Source organism: Nerophis lumbriciformis, linkage group LG10, assembly GCF_033978685.3.
Source record: "Nerophis lumbriciformis linkage group LG10, RoL_Nlum_v2.1, whole genome shotgun sequence".
Classification (NCBI taxonomy): Eukaryota; Metazoa; Chordata; class Actinopteri; order Syngnathiformes; family Syngnathidae; genus Nerophis; species Nerophis lumbriciformis.
Window position 1 is genome coordinate 42,734,675 of NC_084557.2, and position 23,413 is coordinate 42,758,087.

At 38.6% G+C, this 23,413-nt stretch overlaps 3 protein-coding genes across 8 annotated transcripts in view; 2 read left to right on the plus strand and 1 right to left on the minus strand.

Annotated features, from left to right (window-relative positions):
- The window catches only part of LOC133612297 (uncharacterized), a 100,901-nt gene extending 80,568 nt beyond the window's left edge, over positions 1-20,333 (minus strand). Inside the window, exon 1 of one of the 2 annotated variants that reach the window (XM_061969582.2) lies at positions 20,185-20,333. The gene's annotated coding sequence lies outside the window, so the exon portion shown is untranslated. The remainder of the gene's footprint in view (positions 1-20,184) is intronic. The other variant, XM_072913968.1, reaches the window with a different exon arrangement.
- On the plus strand, positions 1,184-10,987 carry LOC133612295 (YY1-associated factor 2-like). 2 transcript variants are annotated; one of them, XM_061969574.2, is made up of 4 exons: positions 1,184-1,330; positions 1,598-1,723; positions 10,117-10,269; positions 10,348-10,987. In XM_061969574.2, the coding sequence occupies exons 1-4, from the start codon at positions 1,305-1,307 to the stop codon at positions 10,586-10,588; spliced, it is 546 nt and encodes a 181-aa protein (XP_061825558.1). In that variant the 5' UTR covers positions 1,184-1,304; the 3' UTR covers positions 10,589-10,987. The 2 variants fall into 2 exon arrangements, with proteins under 2 accessions (XP_061825558.1, XP_061825559.1); XM_061969575.2 differs by lacking the exon at positions 1,598-1,723.
- LOC133612296 (glucoside xylosyltransferase 1-like) overlaps positions 12,166-23,413 on the plus strand; it is a 34,110-nt gene continuing 22,862 nt past the window's right edge. For 3 of the 4 annotated variants that reach the window (XM_072913967.1, XM_061969576.2, XM_061969578.2), the window contains exons 1-7: positions 12,166-12,490; positions 12,823-12,915; positions 14,531-14,717; positions 17,330-17,461; positions 17,543-17,794; positions 20,015-20,138; positions 20,214-20,386. In XM_072913967.1, the coding sequence (XP_072770068.1) occupies positions 12,315-12,490; positions 12,823-12,915; positions 14,531-14,717; positions 17,330-17,461; positions 17,543-17,794; positions 20,015-20,138; positions 20,214-20,386 (1,137 nt within the window). In that variant the 5' untranslated portion in view covers positions 12,166-12,314. The remainder of the gene's footprint in view (positions 12,491-12,822; positions 12,916-14,530; positions 14,718-17,329; positions 17,462-17,542; positions 17,795-20,014; positions 20,139-20,213; positions 20,387-23,413) is intronic. The other variant, XM_061969577.2, reaches the window with a different exon arrangement.

A 23,413-nucleotide genomic window follows, 5' to 3' on the forward strand; every position in this document is an offset into this window, starting at 1 on the left:
TGAATATGGGTTGAAAAGGATTTACAAATCATTGTATTCCGTTTATATTTACATCTAACACAATTTCCCAACTCTTATGGAAACGGGGTTTGTAGATGCGGGAAATATCGCTCAAAGGAAGACATGAAACTGCTACAGGAAAATACCAAAAAAAGAGAAAAAGCCCCCAAAATAAGAGCGCAAGACAAGAACTAAAACACTACACACAGGAAAACAGCAAACAAACTCAAAATAAGTCATGGCGTGATGTGACAGGTCGGGAAAGCACACCTACTTTGAGACAAGAGCTATAGTGATGCATGGTTGCTTATGGTTTAAAGTCATATCCAACAATTGCGACAACAACTTTTTACTGTCAACTGAGTTTTGTTTTTTAATGATTTCTGCTGGTGGTGTGCCTCCAGATTTTTTCAACGCAAAAAATGTGCCTTGGTTCAAAAAAGGTTGAAAAACACTGCTCTATGACAAGAGTGATCTGTAGTTTTTTGTTGTTTTTTTTAAACATACAAAAAGAACGCTTAACGGCCATCACGATCATGTATTTCTTTTTTTATTTATTTAAAAAAACAAAACATTTTTTTTATACATTTATAATTCACACAAAAGTCAAGGCACTTTCAACATCAAGAAAATAAATACATATAGAGTAATATTACAAAAAAATCTTAAAAAATAAAAATAAAAAAAAGACAAAAAGGGCTACCTAAATGGAGAATGAGTTAAGACCTTTGTTAGATCGGAATCTGGGTTTAACGTGGTTAGTGGAGCTCCCCCTGGTGTTGTGGTTATGGCAGTCATTTACGTTAAGGAAGTAGTTTGACATGTACTTCGGTATCAGGGAGGTGTAGCGGATTTGGCTGGGGAGAGGAAAAGTCTGGGTTACCCTGCTTAGGCTGCTGCCCCCGCGACCCAACCTCGGATAAGCGGAAGAAAATGGATAGATGGATGGATAAAATTGCCCTCATATATTTGTTGGAACATTTTTCATCACAGAAATGAACATCTTCAATATTAAGGTTCCTCAGACAAGGGGTAGTATTTGACTATAAAACATCATGAGTCACCATATATTTTAAGAACAGAGGTATTGCTTTGTTGATCTTCCATCACGATCATGTATTCGAAGCCAGCTCGCCTCCATAAATCACAACGAAAGCGCCGCTCTTTAACCTGATTGGTCGAACCCTCGTCACGTGATCTTCCCCAACACGGGAGTTTCCGCGACAGCTGAGTAGTAGCGGCCAAAAGGCGATGTACTTATAACACTCATCGTTTTTAACTCCGCGGACGCCAACTTGTGTATTATGGGTGACAAGAAGAGTCCCACAAGGTAAAAAACAACAACAACCCACGAATGAAGACGCTTCAAAAGGTCATTCCCAGAAAAAAAAGAGACGGCTTCGTAAATTGATGGATCTGTTTTCACTGTTTCATGGCGGCTAGCTTGTTAGCTTGTTGGTAGCACGCGCCCCTTTTTAGTCGACTTTCTTCGGAGTTGCACTTTACAGTAAGCGAGTCGTTGCGGGTTGGACTTTATTCACGAAGGCGGTGTTCATAGCGAGCTTTGCCGCTGTTTTTATTATTGTTTTTTTTAAAGGCCAAAGCGGCAACTGAAGCCGCCCGCCGACGATGGCTACTGGGACTGTAGCGTCTGCACCTTCAGGAACACAGCTGAGGCGTTCAAGTGCGTGATGTGCGACGTCAGGAAAGGCACGTCAACTCGGTAAGAACGATATTCAAGTTTGAACTTACGCGAGTATGTAGTATTATTTATACAATCGGGACTGTTTTGGGTGTACAGAATGAGCGTTTGACACTTAACTTGTGGAATATCCGTCTGGGTAGTCTGACCTCATTTTTAACCCCATTACAGTGAACTCACCATGTACGTATGACGTCAAACTGTCAATGTTGCCATTGATATTAAGGGCCTACTGAAATGCGATTTTCTTATTTAAACGGGGATAGCAGGTCCATTCTATGTGTCATACTTGATCATTTCGCGATATTGCCATATTTTTGCTACAAGGATTTAATAGAGAACATCGACGATAAAGTTCGCAACTTTTGGTCGCTGATAAAAAAGCCTTGCCTGTACCGGAAGTAGCAGACGATATGCGCGTGACGTCACAGGTTGTGGAGCGCCTCACATCTGCACATTGTTTACAATCATGGCCACCAGCAGCGAGAGCAATTCGGACCGAGAAAGCGACGATTTCCCCATTAATTTGAGCGAGGATGAAAGATTCGTGGATGAGGAAAGTGAGAGTGAAGGACTAGAGGGCAGTGGGAGCGATTCAGATAGGGAAGAGGCGGGTGGGACCTGAAATTCAGCTGGGAATGACTAAAACAGTAAATTAACAGAAGACATATATATATATACTCTATTAGCCACAACACAACCAGGCTTGTATTTAATATGCCACAAATTAATCCCGCATAACAAACACCTCCCCCCTCCCGTCCATATAACCCGCCAATACAACTCAAACACCTGCACAACACACTCAATCCCACATCCCAAAGTACCGTTTACCTCCCCAAAGTTCATACAGCACATATTTCCCCAAAGTTACATACGTGACATGCACATAGCGGCACGCACGTACGGGCAAGCGATCAAATGTTTGGAAGCCGCAGCTGCATGCGTACTCACGGTACCGCGTCTGCCTATCCAACTCAAAGTTGGTAAGAGTGTCTGTTGTCCCAGTTCTCCACAGGCCAATGGTTAAGCTTGACTGTCATCTTCCGGGAATGTAAACAATGAAACACCGGCTGTGTTATCCGGCACAACAGTCAGGGGGTGCATTCTACGGCAGGGGTGCGTTATCCGGCACAACACCTGCCGCAATACACCGCTTCCCACCTACAGCTTTCTTCTTTGCTGTCTCCATTGTTCATTGAACAAATTGCAAAAGATTCACCAACACAGATGTCCAGAATACTGTGGAATTTTGCGATGAAAACAGATGACTTAATAGCTGGCCAGCATGGTGTCCCAAAATGTCCTCTACAATCCGTGACGTCACGCGCAGGCATCATCATACCGAGACGTTTTCAGCAGGATATTTCGCGCAAAATTTAAAATTGCACTTTAGTAAGCTAACCCGGCCGTATTGGCATGTGTTGCAATGTTAAGATTTCATCATTGATATATAAACTATCAGACTGCGTGGTCGGTAGTAGTGGGTTTCAGTAGGCCTTTAACATAGAAGAATATCTAATACAACTTTTTGCAATAAAGCCAAGACCCAAAACATTTATTGTAGTAATTACGAACTCTTTAAATATGAGCTATGTAAATTTATTAGAAAATATTGGGAGTAATCTAGCTAAGAAAAAGCAATCTGAGGAAGAAAATGTGATTTCTATCATCACTGCATTAATCACAGCTGACCAATAATTCTATGACCGTCTAATCTGTCTCAAGGAAGTAGTGAAATCAATTAATAGCTTGGAAAATAAATCTCCTGCAGTGGATGGTATTACATCTGAAGTCTATAAACTATTTTCAGAAGAGCTATCTTCATTCTTGCTAGAGGTGTTTTGTGAAAGTATCGATACAGGTGTCCTTCCTCCAACTTTAACATAACACAAGGCCTCATTACCCTTATACTTAAACCAAAGAAATATTTGCTAATCATTGATAATTGAAGTCCAATTAGCCTTCTAAACAATGACTATAAGATTGTAGCTATTATTTTTGCTAAACGTTTAAAACTGGTTCTGGATGACATAATTGATGAGACACAGTCAGAATTTATGAGAGGGAGGCACATATCGAATAATATCAGGCTTGTACTTGACATACTGGATTACCCAGAAATCATCAATGATGAAAGCTTTCTTCTTTTCTTGGACTTCTACAAAGCTTTTGACTCGATCGAACATGAATTTATCTTCAAGACACTTGACAAATTTGGCTTCGGCAATTTTTTCCGCAAAACAATCAAGACTTTGTACTGAAATGGTAATAGCTCAATAAAGTTAAAAACTAGTACATCTCCAAGGCTCTAATTAATAAACGTGGGATATGGCAAGGATGTCCAATTTCTCCAGATCTATTTTTTTAGCCACCCAATTGTTATCTGTTCATATAAAACTAGTCATTTAAAGGGGATCTCTATATTAGACAGAGAAATAACTATCAGCCAACTGGCTGATGACACAATACTCTTTTTGAAGGACTCCTCTCAAATTCCTCTCGCCTTGGATGTGATTCATGTATTCTCTTTGGTTTCTGGTCTCCATTTAAATGTGAATAAGTGTGAATTGATGGCTGTAAAGAGATGTGAAATGCAGTCTTTATGTAAAATTCCAATTTATGAGAGTATTAATTACCTAGGAATACTTATTACTAAAAATCAGAGTTCTAGATCGGTCTTGAACTTTACTCCAATTATAGAAAAAACCAAGAAAATATTTAACCAATGGCTGCAGAGAGACTTATCCTTAAAAGGCACTACCTTACTCTCCAAAGCAGAAGGTATCTCCAGGCTTACATATGCGGCTATTTCTTTAGATGTAAACCAAAAAATATGTAAGATTATTGAGACTTGTTGGCTTTATTTGGAAAAACAAAATTAATTATATTAAGACATCTGTTATAATGAACAATTACAATCAGGGTGGTCTAAACTTTCTCGATTTCACTACACTTAAACAACACCTTCAAGATGAATTGGAAAAGACACTATTTGAAAGATCCTACCTCAATTTGGAACTTCATTTCTCATTGTGTATTTTCTAATCTTTGTTATTGTGTAACTACAACATTGATAGGATTCCTGTTGCTCTTTCAAACTTCCACAAACAAGCCCTTCTGGCATGGTCTCTTCTCTACAAGCACAATTTCTCACCTACGAAATACTTCATTTGGAACAATAAAGACATATGTTACAAAAGGAAATCTCTTTTCCTCAACAATTGGTTGAAGAAAGGTATTATTTTAGTGAGTCAGCTTTTCAATAAGGAAGGTAAACTTTTTAATTACCAAGAATTTCTCAACCATTTTAAGGTTCCTGTGACTCCCAAACAATTTGCCATTGTATTTTATGCCATTCTATCAGGTGTTGTTGTGTTGTACAGGGCTTACTCATTTCCTCTTTCTGCTGTAACATTTGTGAATGATCCACTTGACACTCCTGCAGGGAAACTTTTTTTAATCAGAAAAATAACAGAAAAATACGGAGCTTATTCCAAAATAACTGTGTGTCTGTCTCCTATGTAATTGCGCTCTGGAATAATGTTGTGAATGACATCTGCTGGGTCAAAACATGGTCCCTTCCGAACAGGTATTTACTTACAAACAAAGTCAAAGAGATTTATTTCAAAATCATTCATGGTTATTACCCTGTAAAGCAGCGGTCACCAACCTTTTTGAAACCAAGAGCTACTTCTTGGGTACTGATTAATGCGAAGGGCTACCAGTTTGATACACACTTAAATAAATTGCCAGAAATAGCCAATTTGCTCAATTTATCTTTAACTCTGTTATTATTAATAATTAATGATATTTATCTTTGTGGAAACACTGATCATCTTAATGATTTCTCACAATATACAGTATATAGAAACAGATCAATATCAATATGCAACACTTTATTTTTATATTTTCTCTAAGTGCACAATTTTCAAATTGAACATTTTCAAATGATCACTTCTAAGACAGTCTTGTGAAATCACAATATCCCATTTTAACTATCTAGCCACTAACATTTTTTAACAAATCATGAATTACTTTGCACCATGTTTGTACAAATAATAACTCATGTAAAATACAAAAGTCAGTCAAAGTTGTTAGAATATATAACAAATTGGACCAAGCTATATTTCTAACAAAGACAAATCATTTCTTCTTCTAGATTTTCCAGAACAAAAATTTTAAAAGAAATTCAAAAGACTTTGAAATAAGATTTAAATTTGATTCTACAGATTTTCTAGATTTGCCAGAATAATTTTTTTGAATTTTAATCATAAGTTTGAAGAAATATTTCACAAATATTCTTCATCGAAAAACAGAAGCTAAAATGAAGAATTAAATTAAAATGTATTTATTCTTTACAATAAAAAAAATAAATTTACTTGAACATTGATTTAAATTGTCAGGAAATAAGAGGAAGGAATTTAAAAGGTAAAAAGGTATGTGTTTAAAAATCCTAAAATCATTTTTAACGTTGTATTTTTTCTCTAAAATTGTCTTTCTGAAAGTTATAAGAAGCAAAGTAAAAAAATAAATACATTTATTTAAACAAGTGAAGACCAAGTCTTTAAAATCTTTTCTTGGATTTTCAAATTCTATGTGAGTTTTGTCTCTCTTAGAATTAAAAATGTCGAGCAAAGCGAGACCAGCTTGGTAGTAAATAAATACAATTAAAAAAAATAGAGCCAGCTCACTGATAAGTGCTGCTATTTGAGGTATTTTTAGAACAGGCCAGCGGGCTACTCATCTGGTCCTTACGGGCGACCCGGTGCCCGCGGGCACCGCGTTGATGACCCCTGCTGTAAAGACTGCGTTGGTTAAATACAAGAAGGACATTGATGTTACCTGCACCTTATGTAACATGCATCCATATACTGTTTACCACCTGTTTTGGACTTGTGAAAGCACTCGATCACTATGGCAGGACATCTGTCGTTTCATCCCGGACAATTTCATGACAAATGTGTGCTTTGTTTTAAAGATGTGCTATTTGGATTTACACAGTATGAGAAAACAATTTAAAACAAATTTGACCTTTGCAACCTCATTAAACTATTGGCTGAGTTTTATATTCATAAATGTAAGTTTCTCAATACCCGACCTGCTTTTTGTGCATTTAAAAAAGAATTGGAACTTTACTTTAAAACGCTTTCTACCTCTAACAACCAAAAAGCTGTGAAAACTATGATGCTGTACTCCAAATTTGGATTATTTACGGAACTTGTGTGAGCCTATGGCTTTACACTTTGTTACATATATATATATTTTGCATTCTATTTTACTTGCTTTGAGTTCACAACCCCCTGGCGTTGTTTTTTTACTGTTTCTGTACATGTTTTGATCATTATTATTTCTTTGCTTATATGCAAATGTTGCATATTATAAATAAAGGTTTATAAAATAAAAAAATTAACATAAGAATACTTCGGTCCATAAATAGGTTTTATTTGGGGGTGTCTTGTAAACACACTTGTGTGCTTCCTTGAGAATAGCAGCCATGTTTCCATAGCAACAGTATGTGGCTTGTTGTCACAGTTGGCTTGCTTCCTGCATCTTTTATGGTTTGCAGTTTTGATCATTTTAGAATCAAAAACAAGTGCAGTTTTGAATATGCAGTATGTATATCCAGTAAACACGTGTGCACTTTTTCATTCATCACACACTGTTTGTATTTATACTTCTTATAAACCAGTTATAACCTCATCCCAGGGAGTGCAGGTCTACAGTGTATACTGCCTGCACACATTACTTATAATCAGATCCAGTACAAAATCTTTATCAAAAACTTAAAGGGGACCTGCATTGTTTTGGAATTTTGCCTATCATTCACAATGCTTATGTAACACAAGCACGCATGTGTTTTTATTTTTTATTTTTGCACTCTAAATAAATGCAAGCAAAAGTCAACTTACTGATGGCCACCAGAGTACCATTCCAATCTTGTAACATCGCAAACTTTTTATGTATGAAATATCAATCAGGCATATGGCTATTGAATATATGGAAATCATCTGATGGCTACTGCACTGTATGTGGACTTTGATTAAAAACTGCTGCACTTTATATACTTCTGCACTTTAAATGAAGCTGCTAAAATACTGTAACTTGACCGCCCACTCATTTGTAACACACATACCCTTTGTGTATTGTACTTGTAATTTAAATTGTTTATCATTATGTAATTTCAATATTGTTGGGTATTTTTAATCCTGTGTAATTTAATTGTGGATGTTGGATGCACCGTAAAAGGACTACAGACGGAAATTAGCATGGTGCTAAATCTGGTGCAGTTATTTCTTAATGTAACTGCACATAGTCCTTCAAATAAACAAATACAAATCCAATGGAGCCTATAGGAGTCGCTCTATTCTGCCTATGAAGCGCTTAAAAACATCCAAACGCTTCCATCAACGTTTTATATACCGTATTTTTCGGAGTATAAGTCGCTCTGGAGTATAAGTCGCACCGGCCGAAAATGATTAATAAAGAAGGAAAAAATCATATAAGTCGCATTTTTGGGGGGAAATTTATTTCATAAAACCCAACACCAATAATAGACATTTGAAAGGCAATTTAAAATAAATAAAGAATAGTGAACAACAGGCTGAATAAGTGTACGTTATATGAGGCATAAATAACCAACTGAGAACGTGCCTGGTATGTTAACGTAACATATTATGGTAAGAGTCATTCAAATAACTATAACATATAGAACTTGCTTAACGTTTACCAAACAATCTGTCACTCCTAATCGCTAAATCCCATGAAATCTTATACGTCTAGTCTCTTACGTGAATGAGCTGAATAATATTATTTGATATTTTGATTTTGATTTTTGATTTTTATTAAGGATCCCCATTAGCGGTTGCCTCAACAACCCACTAGTCTTCCTGGGGTCCACTATTCAATACAATTACAAGTAAAAGCATATAATTATAACTACACAATACAGAAAAATTTACAGTCACAGAATAGTAATTACCATATAAATATAACTACACAATATAAAACCGAACAAATCATTAACGAGCAAACTTATTTAAAGACTCAGATAAAATATTACTCTCTTTTTAAAAACCTGTTTACTTTCAATGCCGGTGAGAATTCGAGGCAGGTTATTCCAGAGCGATAAAGATCTATAAATAAAAGATTTCCGCAAAGCATTCTTCCTGGGACGAGGGAGTACAAAATGCCCCTCACTGGACGCCCTGGTATTGTGATTATGTAGAGTGCTACTGTGAACTATTTGGGCCATGAGAAAAGCAGGAGTTTTACTACCGGTTACTGATTTGAACAATATAAGAGTATTAGCTGACAACCTGTTCTGTTAGCCAGGAAAGAGAAGCATGCATTTGGTTCACATTGGTTCTTAGTGAGCAACCAAGAACCAGCCTTGCTGCCCTATTCTGGAGCTTACTGATCTCACCACTTGCAGCAGACGCCCAGACTGTAGAACAATAGTCAAGATGACACAAGACTAAACTCTTAACAATTTGACAAAAAAGAGGTGGATCAAATATCATATCATATGTGTTAATAATTTCACACATAAGTCGCTTCTGAGTACAAGTCGCACCCAAACTGCGACTTATAGTTAGAAAAATACGGTACACTATAAATATATATGTAATGGAGTGACAGGCACATTCATAACATGTAATATTTACATATTTTGCTAATTTTAAGCATACAGCGATGCATTAATTTCACAAACGCTTTTTCCTTCAACAACATTACTGATTACTACTCACTGCAAACTTGATGAAAGCCAACAAACATCATAAAACATCACTTACTGTACAACATCTGCTGTCATTAGGATCCCAACTGTTAGAATGTTGATATAATTCTGTTTGGATGAATGACTCAATCCTCATGACGAAAAAAGGGGGATGAAACCAAGCGTCTTTTCGTGTCTTTCTTGCAATTACCTGGTCTAAATTGGCTGTCAAAGTTGATGAACTTGTCGGATTATGTCCTCACCCTTCCATTATTAAGGTGAGAGACATTTATGATCTAGAATAAACTTACACGAGCTCAGGCGAGAAAGCAGCTCACCAGCTCATGATGTCAATGCAGCAGCTAAAAAAATATCACTAATATTTGGTTAATATTCAGGTAAAAAAAATGTGAATGGAGTATTGTTGGCGCTTTTTGGATGGTTATTTATTGGGTTTTATGGTCAGAATAGACACAATGATGTCATGACTTAATGGTTCCCATTCACTCCATTGTAAGCTGACTTATGTACGTTTATGTACAAGTTAAGATACGTTTTAAAAAAGTGTGTTTATCTCTCATAAGGATTGTGAAATATAGGCAACTCACTCTCAGGGAAGTATTAATTTTGAATGTTGGCGCATTGAATCCGCTCTAGCATTTAAGCCTAACTATAACCTTCATGTGTCTTTTAGGAAACCACGGCCTGTTTCTCAACTTGTTGTACAGCAAGTAAATCAGCAATTTGCAGCACCCGCGCAAATTAAAAAGGAGAAGAAAGAAAAATCAGAGCGAGACAAGAGCGATAAAGATCCTTCGCTGAGGAAGAAAAGCTTAAAAAAGATGAGGTGTGTGTGTGTCAGCTACTAAATAGTTGTTGGTCTCTTGTCTTGTCACATAAGCGTTTTGGTGCCTCTACTATCCAGGCCGAGGTTGAAAAACGTGGACAGGAGCAGCGCCCAGCATCTGGAGGTCACAGTCGGCGATCTAACAGTAATAATCACAGACTTTAAGGAGAAAGCCCGACCCGCGTCGACTTCAACAAACGCCACCTCGGCGGAACTGCACAGTCAAAATGGCTCGAGCTCCGACAACACTGAACGAGGGGTTTCCCGATGCTCTTCGCCGCGAGGGGACGGCTCATTGGTCAGCGGAGACACTCACTAAATCCTCAGGACATCCCCTAACATGGCACAACACATTTTTTCTAAACTCTTGACAGCCTCAAACTGCAGATCAACGTGCATGTTTTATAATGAGTTACTCTTATGTTAGAATTGCCTTCCATGTTAGGTTGTTTTTGTCACTGCCTTCTCATAACAACGATCAATTGAGAGATAAACTGAGCAAACGGACAAGTAGCATTAAAGTCTTGCATGATGCAATGTAAAGTTTATATCATATTGTAGTTTATCCTAAAATTGTGTTATTTGCACTTAAGGGGCATCTTTTATTTTGTGTCCCAATGTCCCATCTGTTTGTCATTATTAGTTCATTACAACAGTTTGTTTTTGTTTCAACTTCTCATGTCCTTGGCTGCAATACCTATAAAAATATGGAACAGTATACTTTTTCACTCTGTAATTCAGCATGATTTAATCATTGTTTATATTGTAAAATCCTAAAAATATAAAGAAAAAGAATACATTTTAGGTAAAAAATAAGTGAAAATATCTGTCCATGAATCTAGTTAATGTTACTTGATAAGACATCCTCAATTTAGATGTCTATTTATAACATAGAAATGAGTATTTTATTCTGAAAACATGCATTATTCAAAATAAAATTGTCAAACTAAGCATCCTTGGATGTTGCAGAATCCTTAAATGTGGTGAAACCCAAAATATCTTATTTGAATAGTTATTTACTCCGTTGTAACATTTTAAAACTAGAATAGACAAAATATAATTATTCATGCTAGAATTAGGATGTCGTAAAGCCAATGTCTAAAAATATGCATATAGCTCTAAAACTAAAGACATTTTTAGAAAAAAAAAAGTTAAATCTTGGCATGTGGCAAATAATGTGCAGTGTATATTCTATATGTAATTCAGCTATTTTAATTGCATCATAAGAGGCGCCATATACAATCCTGAACACAACCTTTTTAACTGGAGGAAATTACTCAGATTTTGCTCTAGTGGATTTTTTTCCCAGGCATATTCTAGGTTGGAGCATGAAAATGCTAAAATAAGAAATAGTCCACTGTCGATACATTTGGAGGGACATTTGTGTCTTTTAGTGCAACCCCAAAAGAGATTTGCAATAAAAGAAAATAATTAGAAATTAAAAAATATATATATTTGATTGCAAATCTTCTTTGGTTGCGTAAAAAGACAAAAATGAACAGCTTGTTTGAGATTTATTATCATCTTAATTTATTACGGATTATCTTGCTCCTGTGTTTTTTTTTTGCATGTTGATGCTCTGTTTACTGTTAACCTTTCCAGTACAAAAAAAAAAGTACAAAGGTTGATTTTGTATCTGCAGTGCATATTAAACAGTGTTGTCTGTCTAATTGTAAATAATGCAGACGAAGCGTGTCGGCTGAGTTCTCAACGTTTACTCACACAGCGTGCTCATAACCATAATCTAGCTGCCGCCATGGCGACGTACAACCTTATTGGGGCTACCGCGCATGCTCATCACTACTGTTGCATGCTGGGTAGTGTAGTTCTTATTTCCCTAGCGCTCATAACATCACAGCAACAAAGCGAGCGCATGTCCACAAGGACTGGGCGGGGCTTAATCATGTCCACACAACAAACACGTCATCCGCTCTAACCAGCATGACGTTTTTCGTCGCTTAGAAAGATTAACTCGGTTTGCTTAAGTCAGTGTCTATGTGGGCGACACATGCACCAAGATGTCTCTATAGCCCACAGAACGCAAGATGCGATGTTATCTGCGTGCATTTCTCCTGTGCACCGGGGTCGCCTTCGTGTCGGTCACCGCGGAGGATAGCCGGGGGAGGGGGCTCAGCGAGCTGACGATATCCGACGCAGGGAGACATGACGCGGGGACCGTTGTCAGGAAAAGCCCCGGATTGACAGGCCGCGAGCTGGACCGGTAGCTAATGCTACATAGCTAATGCCAATTGCCTTTATACTGTTTTATTTAGAAACAAGAACATTGATACAGCTGTAACATTTAAAAGTCAACATTGCAGTTATTTGTCACTGTTTTTAGCCATCGTTTTGTGATTTTCAGTGTTCTCTTGTTTAGTTTATTGTCCTGCAGTTACTTAACTAATCACTTGCCTTAAAAGCTTCTTTATACAAACGCCACCTGTTAGAGTTAGCATTAAAACAGCTCAGATTTAACTAATAACATCCTAATACACTGTTGTAACGTTTAAAAGCCCAATGCAACATACAAAACGGGTCTTTTTATCCTATCAGGTGTAAATCACAGCCAGTTTCTTACTGGAATCCATATTGGAGACTGCCTGCTGATGCTTGTGGACTCAACTGCTTTTTGGAATCGTCCTTTAGGTATGCATAGTCTGTGCAAATTTATTAGTCTAAAATACTTTATAATTAATACTTTAAAGTATTGCAAGTGGCCGCACTTAAAAAAGGTACTGATGCTGTAACCCAGGGGTCCCCAACCTTTTTTGCACCACAGACCGATTTAATGTAGGCGTTATTTTCAGGGACCGGCTTTCCACATGTGCCAGAGAAATACAGCAAAAATAAGTGCGTGATATATACAACTCACTATAACGCTGAATTAGTGGGAGCCCTGGGCTTGTTTCTTTGCAATGAGATCCCCAGCAGGTTGATGGTAAACTGCAGATGGAAATCAGCCTTTGGCTACAATCTGTCACATTTACATTTTATATGTTCATTAATGTGCATTGTATCACGTCCCAAAGTTATAACAAATGGCCACTTCCTATGAGGAGTTTCATTGTACATCTATAAACAAGCTTATTGGTGTGTCTAGTGGGACAGGCGTAAGTTAGTCAGAGAAAATGCAGTCGTTTATAAGTTATTTAATGTTTCTTTGCAGCCCGGTAGGAAAGGCGTCACGGACTGGTACCGGTCCCCGGACCTGTGGTTGGGCACCACTGCTGTAACCCCAAATACCTAATTTTTGTAGAATAACAGTTGCTGTTTGAGATACAGTAATGGCTGTAATCTGTCCCTGACAGGGCTGCACGATTTCAAGAAAGAAAAAAAACAATTGCGATTTTTATGTTTTGTCCATAAAAATGCATAAACATGCGAAAAAATAACGAGTGAAATAAGATGTTAATTTTAGACTGTCAGTCATTATATTCTTGTCTCAAGGTGCCACACATTAGTACAAAATGCAAAACTATTTACACAGACAGACTCTGTGCTTTTGTCTACATCATGGTCTTAAACTGAAGAAATAACTGAGAAAAAATATGCAGTGTTTATAATGTAATATAATCATAATAATGCAAGTAACCATTTTTAAAAGGATATATACTTATTTTTCATTACTGTAGAATTGTTTACAATTTTACTGTAGTTGGAAGGTAAATATCTAATAAATTTATTAAGCAAAATTAGCTCATATTGCCCGTCCAATATGAAGCTGAAATATCACCACAACGGTGCATTTGGCTTTGTAACCATATTTTCCCTCCAAATTTTTGTTACTTTGCAGCACTTCTTACGAAGCAAGTCTGTACTTACTGTGTGTGTAAACCTTGTGCCACACTATCCGCCCACCGAGACAAAGACTAGATGAATAAAAAGAGCGCTCGATGCATTCAGTTAATTCTACCGTTAAATAAACACGCTCAGATGCTGAGAGCGATGCACAGTCAGACCTCTTTTTCCAAATAAACGCGAGGCTCAACAATTCTGATTGGCGAACATGTCTGTCACTCTAATGTCAGTGACGGCGGACAAAAAAAAAACCCAAAACCTTAGCCTCTTGCGGTTATTCATCACACTATTTAAAATCTCGATGTCGATTAATCGTGCAGCCCTAGTCCTTGATAAATCATTCCTATACCTGTTAACCCTAATGACCGTTCCAACTTCACTGGTGTCTGCGGATCTCTTCACTGGATGTGTAAAGAGAGAATAACAACTGATGCCGTTTGTCATATTGTGTTTGGCCTGTAAGAGACGACAAGGCAGGCTATGAAGCCGAGAAGCAAGGCGAGGAGAGCAGTCACTTGGCCGTGGTAGCCTGTGGAGCCCGGCTGGATGAGACTCTTACCATGCTGAAGTCTGCCGTCCTGTTCAGCAAAAAGCCTGTGAATTTTTACATCTTTGCCGAAGACGAGCTTCACAGCAGCTTCAGAGATGCGGTAAGCGTCTACGCCAAATCACTGCGCATTAATGCACACAGAATAAACGAGTCCCAGCACAAGAGTTGTATGCGAAACTTAAACTTTTCAACGATAATAATGCTTAAAATGTCAAAATACATTGAGTCAACAAAGCGTATATTATTGTGGTTTTGGAACTGCTACTCATACTGAGTAGTGGTTCTAATGAATAAGATTAAATAAGAGGTCTCAGTATGATGCAGTGCAGTTCAACACTACTGCAAACTACAACCTCACTCATTAGAATCATATTTACTGCTACAAAAGTTTGCATGACGAGTACAGCAAACCAACAATCTGAATAAAACACACCCCTGTATTTATTTACACATATTCTGCCCTTTTCAGGAGGTTAGAATTGGGTTTGGCAGAAAGGTAAACGGTCCTTTCAAGTAGAGATGAAACAACTTCTAACTTGAGGTTAAATGAGGGGTCACCAAACTATTTGACCCGGGGGCCGGATTGGGTTAAAACAATTTGGGCCGGGCTGTGTGTGTAATAAAATTATATATACCGTATATTACCAAATAGAAGCCTGGGCGTTTATTTCACAAAATCGATTTTGGAGACAGGCGTTTAAAAGAAGCAGGCGGTTATTTGCACAAGGCTTTTATTTATTTTTGCACCAGGCCATTATTTGGTTACAATGGTTACTGTCCAGTATTTTTTTTTTCGCACAAAAAACTTTCAATGTACCGGTAAGAGCTATTGTAAACATATAAACAAAAAAACAAGAGATCAACATGAGGTAGGCTATCAAAAGACAAGAGATCAACAAGGCCTCAACATGGCAGTAGTTCCAACAATTGTCAAATAGAATACCAATACTAAAAATAAATAAACTTTTTAAATAAAGTAGCCTACCGGGAAAAATAAAATTATGGTACCAAGTACTCAAGTATAAAACCCAGCATCAAAACAGAACAATAATACTGTCACTTAAATAAAATAAAGGCTACAGTACTCCCAAGTTTTAAATAAAGCAGCATACAGGAAAAATACAATTATGGTACCAAGTACTCTATAAAACCATCAAAACAATAATACTGCAGCAAACGCAACCCCAGTAGCATTTTATGCAAATAACAGCCCATGCGCGGCTATTTGGACATAGGCGGTTATTAGGAAGAGGCGGTTAATTCACAAAATGGGGTCAGACCCCGGGCGGCTATTAGGACATAGGCGGTTATTTGCCCAAGGGCGTTTATTTGGTAATATACGGTATATACCGTATTTTTCGGACTATAAGTCGCAGTTTTTTTTCATAGTTTGGCCGGGGGTGCGACTTATACTCAGGAGCGACTTATGTGTGAAATTATTAACACATTACCGTAAAATATCAAATAATATTATTTAGCTCATTCACGTAGTAGACTAGACGTATAAGATTTCATGGGATTTAGCGATTAGGAGTGACAGATTGTTTGGTAAACGTATAGCATGTTCTATATGTTATAGTTATTTGAATGACTCTTACCATAATATGTTACGTTAACATACCAGGCACGTTCTCAGTTGGTTATTTATGCCTCATATAACGTACACTTATTCAGCCTGTTGTTCACTATTCTTTATTTATTTTAAATTCCCTTTCAAATGTCTATTCTTGGTGTTGGCTTTTATCAAATACATTTCCCCAAAAAATGCGACTTATACTCCAGTGCGACTTATATATGTTTTTTTCCTTCTTTATTATGCATTTTCGGCCGATGCGACTTATACTCCGGAGTAGGGCTGCAACTAACGATTACTTCGATTAATCGATTAATAATCGGATAAAAGAGACAAACTACATTTCTATCCTTTCCAGTATTTTATTGAAAAAAAACCAGCATACTGGCACCATACGTATTTTGATTATTGTTTCTCAGCTGTTTGTACATGTTGCAGTTTATAAATAAAGGTTTATAAAATAAAAAAAAATAAAAAAATTGCCTCTGCGCATGCGCATAGCATAGATCGAACGAATCGATGACTAAATTAATCGCCAACTATTTTTATAATCGATTTTAATTGATTAGTTGTTGCAGCCCTACTCCGGAGCGACTTATACTCTGAAAAATACGGTGTGTGTGTGTGTGTGTGTGTGTGTGTGTCTATATATATATATATATATATTATTTAAAAAACACTTACAGGAGCAGACGGTGTCCACAAAGGACGAGCGTACTTGAGCTCAACGTGAAAAGGATCATCTGTAGTAACCAGTGAATAGAGAATAATGTCCCGACAAACCAATGGTGTCGCAAGCTCAACTTAAATAGTGCTAATTACAAACCAAACAGGTGAGTGGAAAAGTGTTCGAAGACAGGCTTAAAGCTGCTGCAGGAAAGGGGAAAACAGAAAGTGAAAAACCACAAAATAAGAGCGCAAGACAGGAACTAAAACTACACCCAGAAACTCAAAATAAGACATTGGGTTAATAATCTTTGCTTTTTGGGACATGTTGAATTGTGCAAGTGTAAACATTACGTTACTTAATGAAACGTGTTAAGCATGCCCAAAACAAATACACTACATTATCTTGTAATATATACTTATATGTGCATGAAGCATACAAATTGACCTTTTATTTTCTATTTTCCTTTAAGCTGCACTCCTGGCCTCGATCTGTTCAGACTAGGTTCAACTTCACCATCTACTCCATCACTTTCCCTACAGAGAATGAGAACGATTGGAGGAAACTCTTCAAACCGTGTGCCTCTCAAAGGCTCTTTTTGCCAGTATGTTCATCCAACATCGTCAGCAATCAAACATCTGCAAAAATAACGCTAAAAAAAAAATTACTTCCTATTTTCCCTAAGCTCATCCTGAAGGAGGTGGACTCCTTGCTGTATGTGGACACAGATATCCTCTTTCTGCAGCCTGTGGAAGACATCTGGGCCCTCTTCACGGAGTTCAACGCAAGCCAGCTGGCCGCCGTGGCTCCAGAACACGAGGAGCCACGTATCGGCTGGTATAATCGCTTCGCCCGCCACCCTTACTACGGCCAGACTGGCATCAACTCAGGGGTCATGCTCATGAACATGACACGCCTCAGGGATACTTTTTTTAAGGTAGGCTGGTTTGGTTTTGGTCTTCAGACCTACTTGCTAAAAAGGTATCAATGACAAAGTTGAGATATACCGTATTTTTCGGAGTATAAGTCGCTCCAGAGTATAAGTCGCACCGGCCGAAAATGCATAATAAAGAAGAAAAAAACATATATAAGTCGCACTGGAGTATAAGTCGCATTTTGTGGGGAAATTTATTTGATAAAACCCAACACCAAGAATAGACATTTGAAAGGCAATTTAAAATAAATAAAGAATAGTGAACAACAGGCTGAATAAGTGTACGTTATATGAGGCATAAATAACCAACTGAGAACATGCCTGGTATGTTAACGTAACATATTATGGTAAGAGTCATTCAAATAACTATAACATATAGAACATGCTATACGTTTACCAAACAATCTGTCACTCCTAATCGCTAAATCCCATGAAATCTTATACGTCTAGTCTCTTACGTGAATGAGCTAAATAATATTATTTGATATTTTACGGTGTGTTAATAGTTTCACACATAAGTCGCTCCTGAGTATGAGTCGCACCCCCGGCCAAACTATGAAAAAAACTGCGTCTGCATGGCAGCTCCCGCCATCAGTGTGTGAACGTGTGTGTGAATGGGTAAATATGGAAATACTGTCAAAGCGCTTTATGAGTACCTTGAAGGTAGAAAAGCGCTATACAAGTATAACCCATTTATCATTATTTATTTATAGTCCGAAAAATACGGTACTGGAAGGGTTAATATTGATGCATTTTATTATGTCATATTAAAACATAGCCCATTTGTATTACCTCAAATTAGACTAAGAGGGATACGTGGGAGAAAATGGATGTATGAAAATGTAATTGCCCAATTGATGGAGAGGTTTGTATGGCGTCACATTAGTGCCAAAAATCCGAGCGCATAAAAACTGTTATCGCGCGCTGATACTCCACTTCGTGCGCGCGCGCGACACCCTTTTGCGCGCGCGCGGTGACTTTCTGCGTGCGCGCCGTCTCGGTCTGTGCGCTGTCATGTTTTGTTTTGGCACTTTGGGGGCGGGTATGCTTAGACGGCCCCTTCTTTCTGATTGGTCAGGCGAAAAATGCTCAGAGCCAATCAGAAGTATAGCAGGGCGGGTCATCGTCAATATGTATCAAGATTTACGGAGGAAGAAGTGGATAGAAAAATGTCGCGCGCTGATGAAGGTTATTTCATACCACATAAACACAATACAGGGTAATACAAAATGTGACCCAAATAAATAATAAGACAACAAACACCATAATCACATCTTTCAGCCAGAACTGGTCCACCAGCAATAACATCCAACCATAACATTATTTTATAATTTCACTTCTTCTTGAACATTTGTTTTCTAATTTATGGAATTTCTTTTGATTCAGCCATAAAATTAATGAAATAATCTTTGAATTTTGTTTTTAAAATGTTAAAAATAGCCTTTTAATAATGTATTCTGAAACAGTTTAAAATAATCAGAGAACTGACTAACACTGACCCTACACAACTATGTTGCACAATTAAGTCTTTTTTTTTTTAAAGCGAAAGAGGTAATTTCAACAGGTACAGCATCCTATGTCATATCTACATGTAATAAGATTTGTAACAAGGCAAACTGTTTATAAATTGGTCGAAAATCGAGCAAGTTATGGTAATTTAATTAGTACATGTACCATTGACATCAATGTAATGATTGAGGCTAGCTGTCCGAGGTAAGATGGCTACAACTTTGCTACGCTGGAGAATGATTGGTCATATGAAAAATGCTCACAGCCAATCAGAAAGGAGGGGCCGTCTAAGCATACCCGACCCCAAATTGCCAAAAAGAAACATGACAGCGCGAGGAGAGATGCCAGGAGTACACAGAGAGCGCGCACAGACCGAGACAATGCGCGCGCAGAAAGGCACCGCGCGCACGCAGAAAGGCACCACGCGCGCGCAAAAGGGTGTCGCGCGCGCACACACGAAGTGGAGAATCAGCGCCCGATAACAGATTTTATGCGCTCGAATTTTTGGCACTAATGTGACGCCATAGGTTTGAAAAAGTAGCTGCACTACCAAGGTCGGCCACAAGGTGTCAATATCGTCATTCAATCGGTTTTCTAGTATGAGTTTCCGCAACTATTTTTTTGGAGTTCATTAGAAGTGATGGTTCTGCCATTTCTAAAATTCTAAATGTTTATAAACATTTGTTGATTTATTTTTGCATTGTGTTCTTCTAGAATGACATAACTGCTGTTACACTTCAGTGGAGTGAAATATTGATTCCACTGCTGCACAAGTACAAACTCAACATCACCTGGGGGGACCAGGACCTTCTCAATATCATATTTCACCATAATCCAGGTGCGTGCACATGCATTTCACAACAGTGTTTGAAGTCATTACTTACCAAGGTGAAGTGCTCTGGTGCTACTGCAGAAAGCCTCTATGTGTTCCCCTGCCAATGGAACTACCGTCCAGACCACTGTGTCTATGGCAGCAACTGCAAGCTGGCAGAGAAGGAGGGCGTCTTCATTCTTCATGGGAACAGGGGAGTCTACCATAACGAAAAGCAGCCGGCGTTTAGAGCCGTCTATGAGGCCATCAAACAGGTATGGAACACCTAAACGTGTATCTTGTTAGTCCTTGGTGTATCTAGGAAAGGACAAAAATGAACACACGCACCAGTGTTAGCTTAGCTTTCAACATGTTAAAACTACATTGTAATTTGTCGGCACATACCGGGTACTTTATTTTAGATTGAGAGTGAACTTTATCCCCTGCAATGAAGTGTTTTCTAAACAGTGTGTTTTGCTAATGATTTCAACTGCCTCAAGAAAAACATTCTACTTCCAAATTGCTCCACATTCTTTTATTTACACACACACACACACACACACACACACACACACACACACACACACACACACACACACACACACACACACACACACACACACACACACACACACACACACACACAATCGGTCCGTTGTGGTTAAGGAGCTGAGCTGGAAGGCAAAGCTCTCAATTTACCGGTCAATCTACGTTCCCATCCTCACCTATGGTCATGAGCTTTGGGTTATGACCGAAAGGACAAGATCACGGGTACAAGCGGCCGAAATGAGTTTCCTCCGCCGGGTGGCGGGTCTCTCCCTTAGAGATAGGGTGAGAAGCTCCGTCATCTGGGAGGAGCTCAAAGTAAAGCCGCTGCTCCTCCACATGGAGAGGAGCCAGATGAGGTGGTTCAGGCATCTGGTCAGGATGCCACCCGAACGCCTCTCTAGGGAGGTGTTTAGGGCACGTCCGACCAAGGCCACGGGGAAGACCCAGGACACGTTGGGAAGACTTTGTCTCCCGGCTGGCCTGGGGACGCTTCGGGAACCCCCGGGAGGAGCTGGACGAAGTGGCTGGGGAGAGAGAAGTCTGGGCTATGTTGAAGAGGTTCATTTAGCTTACTGATGTGTATTTATAAATGGTTGATTTATATAGCCTAGTAGTGAAGTGGAGTAGTAGGAAGTCTGGGCTTCTCTGCTTAGGCTGTTGCCCCCGCGACCCGACCTCGGATAAATGGAAGAAAATGGATGGATGGATTTACACACACACACACACACACACACACACACACACACACACACACACACACACACATATACACACACACACACACACACGAGCATAATACTACCACCATCATGCTTGACGGTAGACTTGGTGTTCCTGGGATTAAAGGCCTCACCTTTTCTCCTCCAAACATATTGCTGGGTATTGTGGCCAAACAGCTAATTTTTTGTTTAATTTGACCACAGAACTTCTCCTCCAGAAGGTCTTATCTTTGTCCATGTGATCAGCAGCAAACTTTAAGCGAGCCTTAAGGTGTCGCTTCTGGAGCAAGGGCTTCCTTCTTCAACACGCTTGACTGTGGACACTGACACCTGCGTAACAACCAGTGTTGGGACGAACGCGTTACTTTGTAACGCGTTACTGTAACGCCGTTAGTTTCGGCGGTAACTAGTAATCTAACGCGTTATTTTTTTATATTCAATAACTCAGTTACCGTTACTACATGATGCGTTACTGCGTTATTTTACGTTACTTTTTATGTAGTATCGGCTAGAAACTGAGGATCTGAGTGTTTTATTCCAGCGAAGCAGAGACGTGCTTCTGATTCTTCCTCTGCGCTCTCTGTGTGTGCGTGTGACTGTGTGTCTGAGTGTGGGAAGGTGAGGGGAGGAGAGGGGAGGGGGGTGCGCAATACAACTGTTGGCCAACAAAAAAGTAACCACAGAACACTATACGCCTACACAGTATAGTGTTCTGTGGTTACTTTTTGGTTGGCCAAGCGGACGTGACGACAGGCTGTCCCCACTCAGATCCGCACAGACCGGGAGGGGGCGTGCCTTAAGTCCGGCTGGAAATCGGCAGAAATTTGGAGAATGGTTGTCCCAGGGAGAGGCAGTGAAATTCGGGAGGGTTGGCAAGTATGAGATATTCTCACTTCTTTTCTTTTGTCGAGCACAAAGAAAAGAACATTTTAGTTAAATGTAAGTTGTGTCTTGGATCAAAGATCCCGTCTACTGCCCAAAACAACAATTCAAATCTGCCTGGTTAGGCTCTGTGTATGTCACGTGTGCCTTCCTTAGGTGAAGCCAGCTTTACAGCTATGTTGTTGATTGATTGATTGATTGATTGAAACTTTTATTAGTAGATTGCACAGTACAGTACATATTCCGTACAATTGACCACTAAATGGTAACACCCAAATAAGTTTTTTAACTTGTTTAAGTCGGGGTCCAGATACAGATATATACTATCAAATATATACTAACATCATAATACAGTCATCACACAAGATAATCATCAGGGTATATACATTGAATTATTTACATTATTTACAATCCGGGGTGTGGGATATGGAGGGGGGGAGGGGGGGGGGGGTTAGGTTTGGTTGGTATCAACACTTCAGTCATCAACAATTGCATCATCAGAGAAATGGACTTTGAAACAGTGTAGGACTGACTTGGTAGGATATGTACAGCAAGTAGTGGACACAGAGAGAGAGATCAGAAAGTATAAGAAAAAGTGTCTACATTTGATTATTTACAATCCGAAGAGGTATTATGTGGAAGGGAGGGTGTTAGTTTAGGGTTGTAGTTGCCTGGAGGTGTTCTTTTAGTGCGGTTTTGAAGGAGGATAGAGATGCCCTTTCTTTTACACCTGTTGGGAGTGCATTCCATATTGAAGTGGCATAGAAAGAGAATGAGTTAAGACCTTTATTAGTTCCGAATCTGGGTTTAACGTGGTTAGTGTTAGTGTTATTATGCTGTTTGTTACTTATGTATGTTATGTTGCAGCTATTTAAAATAGTTTTGTCAATTTGTTCTGGCCTGAAATAAATTGGCCCTTTGAAACATATCTTTGTCTTTGTGTGTTGTATGTAGAGCACATTGCTTAGCAGAGTTGAGTGATGCAAATGTATGTCAAGTTGATCAACAGATTGTATTATTCTCCAGTGCAATAACAGTACTAAAATGAAGGCTAAAAGGGCATTAATGGGAGCTTTAAAAAAAAAAGTAGAACTAACTAAATAGTTACTTTTCACAGTAACGCATTACTTTTTGGTGTAAGTAACTGAGTTA